We start from the raw sequence: 18,533 nt of genomic DNA, 5'->3' as shown, positions 1-18,533 counted from the left end.
GCTTGGGCACAAGCTGCCCACTTTGCCTCAGCCCAGCAGCCCGCTGCCCTCATGACTTCACGGCCTGGCATCCTGGTTTATGATTCCTGATTTTTGTTTAGCTTGCCGCATTTCCCTGGAAACTTTACCTTTCAAACTCCTTCTTCCTGGGGAGTAAAAACACTTTGTCCCACTTAGATGAAGGTTGTGATCAGCCTGCCCTCCCAAGAAGGCTCCAGAAGTGTGACCCAGTTTTACAGACTGGTTGTCCGCTGAGCGGGGTGGGTAAGGATAGACAGGCTCTTTATTTTTTTTTTTCAACGTTTTTTATTTATTTTTGGGACAGAGAGAGACAGAGCATGAACGGGGGAGGGGCAGAGAGAGAGGGAGACACAGAATCGGAAACAGGCTCCAGGCTCCAAGCCATCAGCCCAGAGCCCGACGCGGGGCTCGAACTCACGGACCGCGAGATCGTGACCTGGCTGAAGTCGGACGCTTAACCGACTGCGCCACCCAGGCGCCCCAGGATAGACAGGCTCTTTAAAGAGAAGCAGCAGAAGACTGGGTGTAGGTAGTGTGAGTACAACTGTCACCTGTCACCATGACACCTGGAGACACTATCTTCTAGGAAGTCGAGAGAGAAAGTTTGTGTCAGAACCTGTGAAAATACTACTACTGATGATAGCTAATACACACTGAGTACTTTCTATGTACTGGATGCAATTCTAGACTCCCCTAGAAGCCTGTAAAGGACACAATGCCCAGGTGGCTTCCCACAGTCTTGCCTCCGTCCAAAGTCAGGGAACATCTTCAGCAGGGAGTGTCCTGTGTTGTCCAGCATTTTACCGAGAGGAAAATGAGAAGGGTCATTCATTCAAAAAACACTTATCGAGCAAATAGTCATTGAATACTTCTGATGTGTCAGGCACTGTTCTGGGTCCGAGGAATATAGTCAAGAACAAAACAGACACAAACTCTTGCCCTCATGCACTCAACACTTGAGTCAAGGGAGACAGGCAATAGACAGAATTTCAGATGAGAAACGTCATGCAGTAAAACAACCCCTTCTGTGTCTAAGTGGAGGTTAACATTCTACACAGAGGCGTTTGAATCGAAGCTCTGCTGTTGCTGTTTCCTGTTCCGAAGAAAACATTCATACCTTCGGTTGCTCTGGGCTCTGACGAACAAATGAGCAAACGTGTTGCATAGGAAGCCTGACATTCATGAGCAGAGTTGGCCTTTCTCTGGATCCATGGGCCTTTTTATTGGTAGGAGGCAGCCGGGGTCTCGCAAGGACAGGCTCTTGCCTCCTTCCCTGGCTGGGCTGTTCACACCTCCTATCTTTTCCAGCCTCCAGACTCTGGGACCGTTGACCTGGAGAAGCAAAAATGGTAACTGTTCTGGAACCACAGAGCCATAGAGCTGAGAGGAGCCTCCAATAGGATCTGCTCTCATCTCTTGGCTTGGTTGTGGGGGAAACCTGAGGGCCAGGGAGGAGACAGCTTGCTCCAAGTGGCCTCAGGAGCAGGTGGCAAAACAGGGATGAGAACCCAGCCTCCCGCCTCCTCGCCCGACACTCCTGTGCCCACACATCCCCCTGGGGTCCTCTGGGTGAATAGGGAGGAAAGGGGTGGGGGAGGCGCCGAATATGGAGTTCTTCCTACCACCTGTCTCCTTGCTCTGCTTTGGGGGAAGCATGCAGGGTTGGGCCGGGGTCCTTCTCCTTCTGCACCGGGGCTGCATCCCCTTCCAGCTTTGGGCCAGACTAGAGGAGGACCCAGCAAAGCTGTTCACCCTATTCTGGTGGCCCCGTAGCCATCTGTGGTGTGTCTCTGACTCCAGGAAGGATAAATCCAGAACCAGAGCGAGGCTGAGCCACGGCTTGTTATGAACTAGACCACATTAGTGGAGAGAAAGGGTTGACAGGTGCAGTCTGATGCTTGCATGTTTGCTTTTACTTGCAGGACGGACAGAAGGCCACAGCAGGCATGCATGGAAGTGGTGACAGGTGAGTCCTGTGTCTTTATGGCCACGTTCCAGATTGTCCCCATCCCTCCCAACAGAGCAGCATTTGGGTTAGTGAAGAGCGTGTATCCTATTGGCTATTTCATCATGAGCCAGGGTATGAAAAGTCACATACCCAAAAGGTGGGGGCGTGAGAAATGTGTCTGAGGGTCTCTAAGAAAAAGAAGGCATGAGGCATTAGGTTAAGGGACCCGGGGGAGACCTCAAAGGTGGCAGAGTCCTGAAGCTCCTTCTCCCCGAGGACCCCAAGGCTGGACTTGTAGCACTTCCTCGAGGGAAACTCTCCACCATTCTTCACTCCCCTCTCCCCGCACCAAGGAGAAGAGCCAGGTCTAATTTTCAGTCTATTTCATTTTGTAATAACTTCCTGACTCGTAAAATAAAGATGTCAGTTGGGTTCAGGAAAACGAAACGAAGAAAATAAAAATTAACTCTAATCCCGGTACTCAGAGATGATCGGTGTGTAACATTCTGGCCTTTTCACATACGAATGTGCTTATGAATATGCAGTTCGCGACCTGGCTTTTCTCATTTACTGTCAAAGGTCCCTTACAACTTTATTAAGACCTTCTGAAGCCCCCAAGTCCCTTAATGCCGCTGCATTAGCCTAGCGGGATGTTAGTCACCTGTGCTTGGCGCTCACAAGCCAAGAACGAGGAAACCACCTTTCACTTCATAATTAGAGCAAAGATGCTGCAATGTCACCTCCACACGATGAGCACAGCGAGTGAGGTAGATAGTGCCCTGTCAGCCCAGCCAGTGAACTTCTCCCAGGGCCTGGGCATGACTAGGATCTCTGCAAAGGACAGGGATGAGCAGGATAATGCCCCTGCTTTCAGCCCTCCCCTTCCAGCAGGGAAGGCTGAGACCGGATGTCCAGCCCTCCAGGATTTGACTGACGGGTGAGGGGATATCGCTGACCAAAGTGGCGGCAGGGTCCCCATGCAGAAGGTCAAAGTGCTCCAAAAGAAGACGCTCCAAACAACTTAGTGGCTGTCGCAGCTCTGCCTCGGTTTGGCCCCATTTTCCTTTAAATGGTAGGAAAAGAGAAGCGTGGTGGGATATTTGGGGTGTCTGGGAAGGTGGGATGTAGTTTAGGCTCTGCAGCGCAAACACAGCTGCTGCTGTGCCTGATTTCTCAACTCGTCTCCATTTTGTGGCCCCTCACCCACACGGTAAAAAGTCCTGGTGGCCCCTCGTACACCAGCCCAGTGACCAGGAGTCCCACTAGGCAGAGCTGCAGCAGGAGGCGGGGCAGGGAGGGCAGATTTTGCACCTGAATGTCCTCACCCGGAGCTGTTGGTGCAGCCGCCCTAAGGCCTGGGAGAGTGGGGCGGAGCCGAGAGCCGGACCGGGAGCTCAGCAGCTAGTCTGCCGAGGAGAAAGGGCTCCAGGGACATCCAGGCCGTGCAGGGGTCTGTTAGGGTTGGCCCAACTTTATCTGGCTCGGCCCACCTGTCCTTCAATCCCAGAACCTCCGAGCTCTTCAGATCTAGCCACGCCCTTGCCCACCGTGGCCGTTTTGCGGATGGGAAAACTAAGTCTTGAGGAGGTGAATGGACTTTCCCAAAGTTACACGATCAGTGCGTGGCAGAGTCCCTTTGAATTCAGGTGGTCCAGCCCCACAGCCTGCGCCTTTCGCCGTGACCTCACTGGAGACTGAGAGAGAGGCAGCCCTAAAACAAAATGACCGGAAGATTTATGCGAAAAGAGCATGGTCCCGTCTGATCGCAAAAGAACAATACGATACAAACACCTCTACTCTGGAAAGCGGTTCTCTCCCAAAGACCTAGCACCAGCTTTTCATGTCTTGTCCTTTGCTCTCACAGGCTCTCCTGAGGGGAGCGAGGGAAAAGGTCGTCTCTCCCCCAGCCGCCCGCTTGCATGCACACACGCGTGCACACACTCACGCGCGTGTGCATACGCCGTCCCTGTCGTCTTCAGCTGGCCTCTGAGCTTCCTGTTTTCTCACCACATGTGGGAAGGGGCTTCTCCTCCTAGTTGGTCAGGACTTAGAAAAGGAAGCTCATTAGTTTGGGTTGAGGATGAAGACCCAGTCACACATGACTTGGGTGACCGTCCAGGCGGACAAAGCCAAGAGACCCGTCTCCTGACTTCCCGCCCGCTGTCTGCTATCTGCACAGTATGGGCTGGATTCTGTTCCCACAGAGCCCCAGGCCCTTCTGGATGGGGGTAAAAGGGAAGGAGGGATTGGGGGTGGGGGGAGGCATCTCCTTCCCATGACACTCTCCCGGCTCTGCCCTCTCCTCTCTTGGGATCAAGATACAACTTAACTACTCCTGACAGCACTATTTTTAGCGGTCCTCTGGCTGTCAGCTCTGGGACATGTGTTCCCCGGAGCTTTCCCGCCCTGCTGTCACTCTCAGGAGGAGGAAGGGGGGCTGGGAGGCAGCCTACCCGGGTCCCTGTCCTAGCACACTTCCCCTAACGAGTCGATGGTGCGTGACGGTGAAAAGCTTGGTGTTTCAAAGCTGTGGTTCAAATCCCAACAACCTCAGTTTACCGTGAGAACTTGGGTAGCTTGCTTAGTTCCTCTCCGCCTCAGTTTCCCCTTCACACATGTAAAGCACTTAGCGCTGGCTTGGCCTAGCCCTGGACAGGTGCTAGCTTTCAGCCCCAGTCACTTCCGGGGGCCCTCTCCGAGACTGACCTCGCAGCCGAGGGCAGGTTGTGAAGGGCGTGCTTTGGAAGAGTGGAGTTACCCTGGAACCTCCCCCTACGAGGTGGCGGGGGAGGTCTGCCTTCACAGGTCCCCTCCAGCTGGCAGGGCCACAGCCTCAAAGCAGCTCTCTCTTTAGTCCTTTCAGACATCATCAGATATTTCAACCCTTCTGTTCTGAGGCCTTTGTGCGCCCCTGGGAAGACAGTGGTGGCCCACACTGGTGCTCAGTAAGTCCCGTTTCTGGCTTCCCCTGGGACTGTGTACTCCTGTCTGTCCTGGGCATCTGGATGGGTTGGGGGGTGGGGTGGGTGCTGGCAAAGTCAAAGAGGCTTAGAAATAAAGGTTTGTATTAAATCAGAGTCAAAATGTGTCTCCCGCATGGATTTCAGTCTGCCTGATGGGCCTAATTTTAAAAATCAGGTCAGTGTCTGCCCTGCAAAAGCCAGGGGTGGTGCAGTGTGGCCTCGGGCTCTGAGGCTGGCACTTGCGCTGGGGCCAGGGGCAAGCTTCCAGTCCTCAACAAAGCTCTGTTGGACTCACTTTCCTCTCTGCTCGCTCCCTCTCTGCAGAGACTTACGGGCAGAAGCGGAAGGACTGGTGCGGAGCATGAGGGAGAACCAGGTGAGGACCCGCCTGACTCTGAGGTCGGGGCTGCCCGTGTCTGCTCCGAGGCCGTCAGACCAAACACACCAGGCAGGCGTGACCCCACTGCCACTGTGCCCTGAACACAGCAACCGGTGTGGTCTGGGTTCCCCAAAGATGCCCTTCCTGGGGCAATTCTCTGGAGTCCGTTAAAACACAGGGCTGCTTCTTACGTCCGCAATGTGGTCCTACTAAAAGTCAGCAGATGAAAATGACTTCCCACCCGGGAAGGCACTTGAGAGCTTGGCTTCCACAGGGAGACACTTTGTGAATCCTGACTTCTCAGCCTGTGGGCTGTGTGACATTGGGTAAGGCCCTTGACCTCGCTAAGCCTCAGTTTCTACATTTATGAGATGGGGGTAATAAAAGAGGCTACCGGACAGGCTTAGGGAGGATTAAATGGGGCATCAGAGGTGCCTGGCACGGAGGCATTGCTCCAATGAAAGCCTGTAGTTGCCAATGACATTGAGGTGATGATTGTTGTTATTTTCATATTCATTTTAGGTCTTAGGTGGAGGTCATGTAACCTACATGCTGGGGTCTTGGGCAGTGTGCCCGGTGGCCTCAGGCTCTGAGACTGGCACGTGTGCTGGGCAAGCTTCTGACCCTCAACAAGCTTCTGACCCTCAACAAACCCATTCTCCTAGCAGTTCAGATGCTCTTTACTCAGATGAGTTTGTAATAAGCATCCCCAAATGTTTTGTGGCCTCCTTACAGGCAAGTACCAGGTCAAGGCAAGCCTTGCCACCAAGCTGGCTGTAACCAGCACTGAGGTTGGACTGCTGGAACCAAGGGAAGATGCTATCTGGGCCAGCCATGACTTCATTACAGAGTTCGGGGATTAAAGCTAGGTCATTTCAGGTTCTACGAGAACAGTGACGAGTGCAGGAGCTATGCTATTAAGTGTTTCCCCTACTGGGAGAATTCCAGAATTTCTAGAATACTCATAACATTCTGGAGAATGGCTAGAAGATCCTGAACCTAATCCCATAATTTTACAGATGAAGAAACTGAATTCCTAAGGAGTCATGGGACCTGCCCAAGTTCACACAGCTAGTTAAGCTAAAATCTAAAGTGCAGCCTGAGTGACAGTCTAAGGTTTCTCAAGCGCACCGCGTTGCCTCTTAAAAAACAAAATGAAAGTTTATTTTTTTTTGTTCTGCAAATAATACACGTTCATTATAGAAAAATCAGAAAACACAGATAAACAAAAAGAATATTAAAACCATTTTTCAACCTGATACCCCGAGATAATTGCTGTTAACAACTTGATGTATATTCCCTTCTGTATTTTTTCTAAGTATATATTTTATTAAACAGGGATGTTACTGGATGTAGCTACTTGTTATAACCTGCTTTTCTCAATGTAATATTTCCCATGACGATAATTACATTTTCCAGCGTTGTCTTAGCAGCTACATCTTATGAGCGTTCCACAATTTATACAGCAATCCCCTATTTTAAACATTTATGTTGTTGCCAGTTTTTCATGCTTATAAACAAGGCTTCATCATTGCAGCTAAATCTTTCATGTATCCTTGTTTCCTTAAAATATATGTTGGGAAGTGGAATTATTAGATCAAGAGGTATTCCCTTAAAAAATAGTTCTTGATGCATTTTGCCAAATTGCCTTCTAGAGCGTTTATACAACTTTAGATTCCTCCCATGTACTTCTTAGTTGGAAAAAAATGCATAAATATGATTTTATGGGTGTGGCTAATGAAATTGACAGATTTGAAAAGGAAAAAGTTCTCTTAATGCCATGTCTTACCACTCTCTCCTTTTATGCTCTTGTCCTTTTTCTTTCTTTCTTTCTTTTTTTTTTTCCCCCAGAAACTTGACTTTCAAAATGACTGGAAGCTCATCAATGTGTTCTTCAGTAACACAAGCCAGGGTCACCTCTGTCCCTTCACCCAACAGGTAAACCACGGGCTGGGAGGCAGAGGGTTGCAGGTGCAGGGGTAGGGGCAGCCAGAAGGACCTTAAACCTGCCTGGTCTACACCTGTCAGGTGGGGCCTGATGGCAGCTATTTCAGAACTTGGGCAACAGACAGATAAATAAATGGGTGTTAGATATCTAAGGGCTCAAGAGCCATCTCTAGGGACAGTGTTTTTAATGTACCGTCTTTCATATCAAGGAAAGGAAAGTGAGGTGTAGAGAGGCTGAGTTAATAATCATTCTGCAACTAAGGAAAATCCGCTTCCTAGTGAAAAATCATTTGCTTCTTGTAGCTCTGCTTGTATTTAGTGCTGAATTTGGGAAGAAAAGCAGGATATGTGTGTTCTTGTCACCTGTTGGCCCATGGGCTCTAGTTATAAGGGGAAGCTAGTATTTCTGTGGGAAGACTGCAACTTCCAGGCTCTTTGGCATTCCTGGAAATTAGACATGAAACGTGTGCCTGCGTTTATTTATGTAGGTGACTATGACTTAAGTCTTTACTGGAGGTTAGTCCTGGTTAGGATCGGTTGAAGGTATAAGGGGTGGCTTAGATGCCCAGGTTATGGTGACGTAAATGGCACACAGACTCTTCCTCAGGAGCCTGAAGGCACGTAAGCCACCTGTGGTAGACCAGTTATCTGCCCATGGGGCATTCAGCCCCATCCAGGTCCCCCACCAGGCCACGGCACAGGCATGGGCGAGTGAAGTTTCTTGAGGTCCTGTCCTCTTTCCTGTGCTCCTCTCCCACAACATATGCTCTTGCCTTCCTCTGAATGCCCCATGCTCCCACTTATTCTTGCCCCACCATCCACCCTCCCGCCTTCCATTACTGATGTCGAGCCCTTGGAGAATGCCGAGGGAGGCCCACCTTCCCTGACCAGCTTTTGTGGAACAATATTCCTACAGATCTCCTGGGTGTGTAGCATATAGATCTTGAACCTTTATATTTCTACTTTACTCTCTTTTCTCCAATGCCAAGTGAAACTTACATGCCCTGTTTATTCTCTGCTTCCCCTTTTGGTCATTATACACACCAACATTTATTCATGAATTTATGCATTCATGCGGTGAAGTGCTCAAACAAGCATTTAGACATTGCTGAATTCCTCTGCATATCCATCCATCCATCCATCCATCCATCCATCAGTTATCTATTCATCCACAAATTCATCCTCTTTTCTTCCATGCAGGTATGTGCTATTGTATTCATAACGAGTTTGTTTATGCTAGCATTTTTTTTTAATGTTTGAATGCATTCATTGATGCTTACACTCATTCATGATTCCTTCCATACACTTTATTTCCTATTCAAGCATTATGGATTATTGTATTCTTTCATGTATTTATGCCTTTAGGCATTCTTGCCTACACAAGGCATTTCTGTATACACATATCCATTATGCCTTATTTACTTTTATTTTTAGTTGTACAAACAAAGCACAAATGCTTTTGCCTTAAAAATAAAACTAACACATTAAAATCAAAGCTAAAATACCGTTTTGCCACCACCTTGACTAAGGAGTGTCTAAAGCAGGGTTTGACATAGGGGTCAAACCACGCAGGGGTCCCTGGGTACCCTAGGGAAGAGGGATGCCCTGAACGTGGTCCAGATGGGCAGCAAGGACCTTTCTAGGCAGTTCCCGAGACTCTTCGGAAGGGAAAGTGTGATGCTGACTGTCATGCTCAGGGAGAGACTCCCTTAGACTATAAGAAATGGACAAAAGGCTTTATTGCTGCCTACGGTGACAGAGCAGGCTGAACCAGCCTCGAGAGGACACTTTTGCGTCAAAGCAGGGATGTGGGGTAGGAGCTGCCCTTTCTCGCTGTTCCAGCCCGAGTGATTGGCAGCTGTCTCCAGAGTCCCTGCCTGTGTCCCCGCAGGAGACAGAACAGCGACTTGGCCTTCCATGTCTTCCTGTCTGAGCCACGTCGCCTCAGGGGACAGCTGGTTTGCAGGCTGCTTAGGAGTTTGTCTTGTCGCAAAATTTATCATTAGTTATTTTTTTCACCCTGAAAAGGTAAACCAGGGTTGATTTTTGAGGTCTTGTCATTTGTTTATATATTTTCATTACAAAGAATTGGGTGGGGTAGGAGGTGTCTTTAAATACTCAGTAATAGGAGTTGGCTCGGATTCTCTCCCTGAGCCCTTTCTCCCTGGGGACCCATGTGGCAGGGAGAGGTCTGATAAAAGTGTGCCGTGCAGAAGTTTTGAGGCCCATCTGGGTCCTTAAATCCAGCGGTAATTGTGTTCCTCCTTTGGACCTGACTTTCTTCAGATGAAAGTGATTCTTAAACTTAAAAAGGGGGGGAGGGGCACTGTGGTGGCTCACTGGGTTAAGCATCTGACTCTTGATTTCGGCTCAGGTCATGGTCTCACAGTTTGAGTTCAAGCCCTGCATCAGGCTCTCTGCTGACAGCACAGGGCCTGCTTGGGATGGTCTCTTGGTCCTCTTTCACTCATTCTCTCTCTCTCTCTCTCTTAAAATAAATAAGTAAACTTAAAAACATAAAAGGGATTCCATCAGTCTTTGTGAATAAGTCTGGTTTCCCCTCCCTCCTTGAGAGCTTTGGAATGGCCCTGACCTTGGTTTGCCCTTCCCTGACACGGAACTTCCCATTTTAGAGAGTCTGGTTTTTCTTGGTGGATGATGGGTTGGGGAGGTCAGAGAATGGGCAAAAACCTGGGACCAGACTTCCTCCCAGAGGCTGATGGAAGAAGTTGGGTCTGAAGAAAATCGGGTCCAAAGGGGGAAGACCATTATTCCTGGATTTAAGGACTCCGATAGGGGGTGGGGAGAGAAAGAGGCAGGCCGGCAGGAGCCTGCACATCCTTGGCCCCCTGGGCCCATCCCCACCTGCCCTTAGCACGCTTCTCCTCTCCCAGCACAGGCACGCGGCGGGAGGTCTGCTCAAGCTAGCTGGAGTGCTGGACTACCTGCACCAGGAGGTGAGACTACAGCTCCCCGGGACCACGGGCCCTGAGTTTCCCTTCCCCAAAGACTCCTCGGGCAGCCGGCAGGAAGTGGCTCTTCCAAGGGCTGATGGGGCAGGTTCCGGCTTATTCTCCAGTGGCCTCCACTGAGACAGGGAAAGTGGCCTCAGAAGGGAGGCCAAGACCCAGGGCAAAAGCAAAGTGGAGAAGCCAGTCTTCTTGCCTTTTCAGAAAAACCCGGGTCAGGTATATAGCTCTTCACAATCCAAGAAGAGTTCTGAGCAAGACTTCTGGAAGAAGAAGGGATAGAGCACTGGGGTCTCAGTGGCCCTCCTCTTTCCTAAGGCCTCTGAGTCTGAGGCAGTGACAGCCCAAGGGCCTTCCCTTTCCGGCCTGACCATGATGAGCAGGGGAGCTCTGTGGCTCTCACCCCAACCCTTTGATCCCCGGGGAGGCGGCTTTTCTGTCAGGATCACAGTCCCGCTGCCACCAAGGTCCTACTCCCCTGTTGACACTGTGGTGGGGTGGTGTTCTGCCCCCCCCCCCCCCCCCAGGGGATGGTGAATGACACCTTTCCACGGTGGCAGTGCTGGCAGCTTTGGAGAGACCCCAACCAAGCACGTTCCAGAGGAGGTACTTAACCAAGGAGAGGCCTGCCGTGTTCGACCACACACCAAACAGGCCCAAGCCAAGGGTTCCAGAGCAGCCCCTGGACAGCAATGGTGGTGACCTTGCAAATGCTCACCTTCTCCCTCGTATCCTCCTAGGTCCCCAAAGCGTTTGTGAACCTGGTGGATCTCTCTGAGGCTCTGGTGGTTTCTCACTGGCACCAAGGGACTCAGCTCAGGTAAAGAGGGAAGTGAAATGAAACCAGCATTTTGTTGATTGGCTGCCGTGTGTCAGGCACAGCACGGGGCACTTCGTGTCCCTCAGTCCTATGAGAACGACCCTACCCTTCGTCCTCCCCGACGTGTGCCTCCTCCTCCTACACCTGTAAGACTTCCAACTTTTCCTTCCGTACTCCCTAAGCCACTTCCAGGGTCCCCCCACCAGCTCCCTTCTTCCCCCATGGACAGCGTGAATAGCCAACATCGCAACCACACTCTCATCTCTGGCTTGTTTTAACCGGCAGCCTCGCAGAAGAGCCCTGCAGATACTCAGGGGAGACCTTGAAGCTTTCTGAGGTTGTGACACAGTGGTCCTATCAGGTGAGCCCACCCTCAGACACTGGCTGTTGGCCCACAGGGACAGGTGATCCCGGAGGAGAACGGGGGCGGTAGGAACAAGGAGGGAGCAAACTTGTTCATGTCGAACTTCTTCCATAAATTCAGGACTAAGAGTCAGGGACCAAAGAGAGCTACCCTTCCTTCACTTTCTGGCCATACTTCGGTACTCTCTTGAGCACAGTGGGGACTAACTACTGGTGGGGGGCGGGGGCGGTGGTGGAACCTAAAGTAAAAGATCAAGGGGTGTCTGGGTGGCTCAGTCGGTCAGGTGTCTGACTCTTGGTTTCAGCTCCGGTCGTGATTTCATGGTTCATGCGTTCATGAGTTCAGCCCGTGTTGGGCTCTGAGCTGACAGCACGGAGCCTGCTTGGGATTCTGTCTCTCCCTCTCTCTCTGCCCCTCCCCCACTCACACTCTCTCTCAAAATAAATAAGTTAGAAAAAAAAAAGATCAAGGAGAATTTTGCAGATTCATTCTGAAATGCCTTTGGTTGTCATCACCACTTGTACCACACGTCCCTGGCTGGTGAGCTGGTGGTGCCCAGGGTGGGCTTGCTCCCCAGACCACAACCCATGGGCAAGTCAGGATTCCTAATGATGAGCATTCTGGTTTAGAGAAGAGACCCAAGGGAGCATGGATGGCTCAGTGGGTGCCATCGTCCCTTCCAGCAAACAGCTCAAAGCACAAGTTCCTCCTGATGCGTGTTAACACGATGATTTAAAAAAAAAAAAATTTTTTTTTTAAGTTTACTTATTGTGAGAGGGTGGGGAGGGGCAGAGAGAGAGAGAGACGGGAGAGAGAGAGAGAGAGAGAGAATCCCAAGCAGGCTCCTGACTGTCGGCACAGAGCCCTAAGTTGGGCTCAAACTCCCAAACCGTGAGATCATGACCTGAGCCGAAACCAAGAGTTGGACGCTTCACCGACTGAGCCCCCCAGGCGCCTCTAACATGATGGTTTTTATTTAAGAAGAAAGCCCTATATGAAGTTATATATGGCACTTCTCACTTTGGAAACGACAATTTTGGAGTGGTCAATAGCACATCCCTCCACGGAACCCCGCCCTTGAGGAGAGCGTGGGGGCCCCAGCTCATGCTGGGCTGGGGTGCACTTCACGATCACCCAGAGAATATACTTCAGGTTCATCTCTGGTATTACGTGATGCTGAGGCTTCAGAGGAAAACGAAACCCTGATGTAGTTCATCAAAGGGCCCCAAAGTGTGAGACCAGGGGGAGCTTCCAAAAAGCATGTCATTCAGAACCGCACAGAGGGGCGATTCTGACCCGGGGACCTGCTCCGAACTCCCTGGTGGGAGGATGGGGCAGCCTGGCCTTGCCGGGACTCAGGTGGCACACTTCTCTGCTCCCTCCTTCAGGAGAGCTGGGACCGTCTCCTGGCCTCCAGCAAGTACAACAAGGAGGAGTCCTTCGCAGTGGTTTTCCAGCCTTTCTTCTACCAGACCCTACCCTTGGTGAGTGAGGGGGGCTGCGAGGAGGTGGGACCAGCCCTCCCCCCGCCCCTCTCCCCTCCACAGAAGCCGGGCTTCCGCAAGCCCAGCATGTGCAGGGGGAGAAACGCCGCGGTACTCTCTTCTACTCTCTTGGCGGTTTTGCCACGGGGTTGGGTGGCCCCATGAGGCGGGTTCTTAGAGGCACAACAGCCCAAAGGTAGAGCATGGACTCTACCGGCCAGACAGGTCCTGACTCTGGAATGGGCCAGCTGTGTGACCTCGGGTGAGTTGTTTGCACCCTGTGTGCCTTGGCTCTTCATCTGCGGGTTCAGGGCCATTACTAATATCCTCTCCTTCTAGGGTGATTGTCAGGATTGCTTGAGTAAATACACATATAGAGCCCAGAGCGGCACCTGTGTCTGGGAAGCCCTCGGTTCCTCCGAGCTCTTGTGACCGTTCGGGATAGAATTTTCAGGGCAGAACACCACGTTCCTCCCTCTGCACACCCTACACCCATCCCTGGAAGGGAGGGGACTTGGAGTTGCCCCCACCCTTCCCCCAGGTCACTGGGCAAATGCCTTTTGCCCCCCCCCCCCCCACCGGGGCTGCCCGGACCATGAGCACCATGGTGGGTTCGTGCACGCTCGGCAAGGTCTCTGAGGCCTTAGCATCTGGGATGGTCCCTCCCTCCAGGTTCCTGGATCCTGCCTGTTGGAGTCCCTGTGCCCCCTCTAGGGCTTCAGGGATGTCCAGATAGTGGTTGGAAATGAGGAGGAGGAGTATTCATTCCCATCCCCCCACCCCCACTCAGAACACACATGATTCACTTCCCTGTCACCTGCTCCTTCTGCCGTGTAGCTCCGTATGCACAACCTGATGATAGGGAAGAGCGGTCAGACCCTCGACCTGCCCCTACAGACCCTCACCTCTGAGCCTGACCTCAGACAGGGTCCTTTAAGTGCCCACCAGTAATGGTGGCATTTGGGGCTGAGAGAGAGTCTGGCGGGCCACGCCATCTCTGTCAGGGAGGCTCAAAGTGTGCGGCGGGCCACCCCATCCTAAGGGGCAAAAGCAGGTTCTTATTTGGTTCCGTTTCAGGGGGAACAACCACTCCAGGATCCCAGCACACTCGCCTTGAATCTCTGGAGCAGCATGGTGAGTGGCTGGGGGTCGCCCGGGGGGGGGGGGGCTGCCGTGCCAGCTGGGGCTTCGCACACAGGAAGAGAGGCAGGACCTCCACTGCCACACCCACTGTGCCCCCTGCTTGGACGGAGGGGCTCCGGGTTGCCCGCAGGACCCCAGACGATGACTCTGAGCCACCAGGGGCCCTGCGTGCACCTGCTGACAGCCCAGGTCTGACCTCCTGGGAGTTTCACCTTCCCATCCGGGGCTGGGCTACCGCGGTTCTGTTCTTCGCAGAGGCACGGGCATCTCCTCCGCGTCTGCACAGGCCACTTTGCTTGTGGATTGGGCTCACCTAGTAGTTCCAGCCCAGATTTCCCTCACCATCGTGTGGCTCAAAGGCACAGGGTGGTGGCTGTGATGAGCGTGGACTGTGAATGAAGAAGACCTGGCTTCCGTTCCTAATTCCACCCTTCACGAGCCGTGTGAATACAAGGTCTCCGCTCCCGTTCTGCAAAACCCTTTTCATAACCCCTGACGCAACACGTGTCCTGTGCACGGCTTATTCCTGGCCCTACTGGCCCTCAGTGAGGACGCACCACGCGTTGGCCCTTCTTACTATACCTGTGACAGGCTTTCCCCAGACTACGAAAGTCCCCCAGGGCCAGCTGGGCTCAGTCAGTGGGTGGGATAGAACCTCAAAACTGTGAACGTTTCCAGGGCACTGGACGGAGACCTGACTTTGTCATTTTTTCCCCATCGAAGTTGTCCTATTTTTAGAATTCTAGTGATGGGAACTTGGTTGTCCTTGTTCTTGGTTAGGAAACTTCTCTCCCTTTCCTCAGTTGGTTTGCTGTGCTGAGACCGTGAGCCACTGCATTCATTAGCCCACACACAGGCACACGTTAGCCAGGAGCAAGGAGAGTAGGCAAGGTCCCCAGATGGCCCATGGCAAGGAACTCACACTCCCCTTTGGAGAAGGCAATGATTTCTTTTCTGATTTCTTTGAATAAGGATCCTTTAGTGGGCCTGACCCTTGGGCAGGATATTTCCCCCAGGAAACCACTTTGCTGCCCATCTCCTGTGAAGGGCAGAGAATAGGAATGTGACCCTTCCTGCAGGAGCTAAGCCCCCTCCACCCTCTCTCTGGGGGAGAAGGACTGATTCCAGCTCAGCCAAACCTCCTCCTCCTTCTATGTCCGCTTTCCCCCAAGCAACACAAGGGCACCTACAACATGCCCCACCCTAGGCCGGGTCCTAGGAGGATACAGGACACACACCAGATGACCTCTGCCCTCCTAGAACCTAGGGTGTAGCTGGAAAGGTCAGGCAACCCAGAAGAACAAGAGTGAACTTGACCTCAGCCAGCAGTGATGTGCTGGACTGTGTACCCAACAACGATAGGAGCGAGAGGTCAGGACGATCCCATGGGGACGGGATTCCAGATGGCTTTGTAAGGTGTGTCGGAGGAGGCCAGGGTGGGCATTCCCAGGCAAAAGGACTTTTGTGAGCAAAGGGCATGGAGAAGAGAAGAGCCAATGCACTGGCAAGGGGCAGTACGAGGCTGGTCTGATAAGAGAGGAAACCTGAGGATAAGGAGGCCCTGAGAAGGAATAATGTACCCCGAATGCCAGAAAGAACAGATCCAGGGAAAGGCTCCCCTCCCTCCCCTCCCTCCCCTCCCTCCCCTCCCTCCCCTGCACACACCTCCTCCCTCTCTTCCCTCTCCTTCTCCCTCTCTACCCCTTCACCTTGCTATTGGTCGTCATTGGTGGCAGGGGCAACAGTGACAGTCTTTGCCTTTATTGAGCCCGAGTGTCATCCTGCACATTGACACAGGCACCCGGCACCACAGTGTCCTACAACCCACTTGAGGGTGAGGATAAGGATGAGGCCGAGCAGGCCCACAGATGGGAACAGACTCAAGGCCAAAGGACCATGACATAGTAGGTGTCACAAGGGCTCCGAGGAGGAGGAGGCAGCTTTCCTGGGTGGGCAGTTACCCCCACTCTGTCCTGTCCAACCGTCCCCCAGTTAATTCCCAATGAGAGTTCTCGAGGTCCGGGCAGCCAGGCCAGCAGAGAAAGAGGGGCTTCCCTGGATGTGTCACTCTCCTGGCTTCCTCATGGGTGACGTGCCAGACCATCCGTGGCTCCCAGAGTGAGCAGAGCTGCGAGAGTGAGTGGACAGCTCCTGCAGGCACGGGTTAGTGCATAAGAAATGAGGAATCGACCAGGTCTGGGCAAAAGTACTGGGTAAAAAGCCAGAAACCCTGAGTTCCGGTTACACCTGTGTCTTTGGTTGTAGCGTGAGGCGAATCGTGTGGTCTTTCTAGGCCTCTCTTTTCCCTCCTTGCCAGAGGTGTGTGATGACCCTCAGCGAGCCTCAGAGGCTTTTAGCAGCACCCACGAGTGGTTCACCCTTGGGTTCACTCTTGTGTCTTCCTAGGGACACGAGGAGGGCAGGCGTGTCTCTGCCTTTATCTCCTTGAGTCTCTGCTGTGTTGGGTTTGAGACCACAGAGATGAAAGCCAGATAGGTGTATCCAAGGCCACGTTCACAGACACAGAGGGTCTGGAATGAGGGCCACTCTCATATGTGGGGAGCAGAGAGGGTCCAACATAATCGCTGTGACCACAGGGGCCCAAGTTCCACCACTTTTCTTCCCCACGATGCCCCCAGACACCACAGTGGGGGTGGCTGTGCAGGCCAGCCCTGCATCTGTTCTCCCTGGCCAGACCCCAGGGTACACGTAAGCTCTGAGTGAGGGCCAGCAAAGGAAAGTTGCAGATACCTGCAAGAGAGCAGCCCCACTTCTGAAACACTCCTGGAACCGCCCTAGCATAACGTGCCCCCAGACTGCCGCTGAGCTCCTGACACAAAGCTGGGGGATTTTGTGAAGACATAATTCATTCCCTTGGTCCCTTCTGCCCCCATCACCGCCTCCTCAGTAATTTCTGACGATTCTTATGCAACACTAGTTCTGAAGAAACCCACCTTTGGGGAACTGGATCCTTCCAGCAACCACAGACCCCCACTGCATGCCAAGCCCTGAAATTCCCTCAGGAATTGCTCAGCTGAGTGGGAATTCTCCTGGGAGAGAATGTCTAAGGTCATCCCTCCCACATTCCAGTTAATTCCAGTGCGGCAGGGAGCCTGTGGAGAAGAGATGTGGGTGATTCCAGGACTGAGGTGTGGAGCGAGAGCACAGAGACCAGCCCCCACTGTCCCTGGAGTGCATGTGAACTTGTACACGGGCACAGGGTGGCAGGCAGAGGGACAGCGGGAGGGGATGTTTGGCCTGGGCGCCTCATTCTCCATGCTGCCTGAGCACAGAGGAGGGTAGAGGGTCCAAGCAGGTGTAAAGGGCATTGGAGGAGTGGGAAGGATGTAGGAGACTGATAAAGAGACATTTGAGGAAAGGCTCTTAAAGGAAAGTGTTTATTCAAGCCTATGAATTTCCTCTCTTTAAGGTCCTTAAAAAATGGGCTCTGCTATATCCATTCTACCAGAATTATTAAGTGTGGCTCTCTCAGAGCTTCTTTCCAGACTCTCTTACTGATTACATTCTTGAGAGATTGGAGAAGGGAAGAAGGCAGGCCAGATTGACACCAGGTCACTGAACACTCCCTTTCAGAGCAACCTTGAACATTGTGGGCGGGACCTCCCATTTCCAGGAGTGCCCACCATCAGAATAAATCTGAAAGAAGGTAGGGACCCCAGTTCCTCCTCCAGCCTTCGAGCTAAAAGGTTGCCACCCTTTTTCCAAAAGGTCAATTACACCCTCTTATCTGACTTTGTCCATTTGGGTGAAGAGCTAATCCCAAGAAGGGTAAAGTTCTTTCCCTCGTTCTTGTTTATGGCGAGATGCTGGGATAAGATATTGCTGAAGAATCTAAAATCCTCGTGGAGGATGGCGGAGCCTGTGACTGAGCCAGACAGAGCGCCCCATCCCATAGCCTCTTGCCTCTTGTCAAGTCATTGGAAGGGAGGTGAGGGACAAAGGTGCCCAAGAGTCTAGTACCTGTGGGCAGTAGGGCTGACCGTGAACATGAGGTTCCCAAATGGGAGAAAATAGCAGCGCAAAAGGAAATGTGTCTTCTCTCGAAGCTGTGGTATCTTTCAAGAGTTTATGTATCATAAGCATTTAAAGATAATGACAGGAACTTTTTAAAAAAGTTTATTTTGAGAGAGAGAGAGAGAGAGAGAGAGAGACAGAGCACACATGAGCCTGAGAGGGGGAGAGAGTCCCAAGCAGGCTCCATGCTGTCAGCACAGAGACCAACGTGGGACTCGATTTCATAAACCATGAGATTGTGACCGGAGCCAAAATCAAGAGTCGGTGGTGGCTCAACTGACTAGGCCACCCAGGCGCCCCAACAAAAGGAACTTAAAAAAAAGAAAGAAAGCCTTCCCCCCACTGAATTCTTCAACTGCCTTCATTTTCCCGTGTGCCCTTGAGCACATTCACATCGGTTTATCACCTGCTGGGGCCCCTGCTGACACACGCACACTATTTGATGGCGCTGTTCCATGGG

General features: G+C 52.2%; 1 protein-coding gene across 16 annotated transcripts in view; it reads left to right on the top strand.

The window, feature by feature from the left end:
* PLB1 (phospholipase B1) overlaps positions 1–18,533 on the top strand; it is a 170,942-nt gene that overhangs the window by 75,477 nt on the left and 76,932 nt on the right. For 9 of the 16 annotated variants that reach the window (XM_045054756.1, XM_045054755.1, XM_045054753.1 and 6 more), the window contains 10 exons: positions 1,330–1,370; positions 1,944–1,987; positions 4,824–4,914; positions 5,257–5,308; positions 7,163–7,249; positions 10,153–10,215; positions 10,968–11,047; positions 11,333–11,408; positions 12,800–12,895; positions 13,973–14,029. In XM_045054756.1, coding sequence (XP_044910691.1) covers positions 1,330–1,370; positions 1,944–1,987; positions 4,824–4,914; positions 5,257–5,308; positions 7,163–7,249; positions 10,153–10,215; positions 10,968–11,047; positions 11,333–11,408; positions 12,800–12,895; positions 13,973–14,029 — 687 coding nt within the window. Of the gene's footprint in view, positions 1–1,329; positions 1,371–1,943; positions 1,988–2,848; positions 3,042–4,823; positions 4,915–5,256; positions 5,309–7,162; positions 7,250–10,152; positions 10,216–10,967; positions 11,048–11,332; positions 11,409–12,799; positions 12,896–13,972; positions 14,030–18,533 lie in introns of those variants that run through there. The other 7 variants (XM_045054760.1, XM_045054762.1, XM_045054763.1 and 4 more) reach the window with 4 other exon arrangements.

Source organism: Felis catus, chromosome A3 (genome assembly GCF_018350175.1).
Source record: "Felis catus isolate Fca126 chromosome A3, F.catus_Fca126_mat1.0, whole genome shotgun sequence".
Lineage (NCBI taxonomy): Eukaryota > Metazoa > Chordata > Mammalia > Carnivora > Felidae > Felis > Felis catus.
The sequence above is the reverse complement of the archived record's forward strand: the minus strand, read 5'-3'. Positions and strand labels throughout refer to the sequence as shown.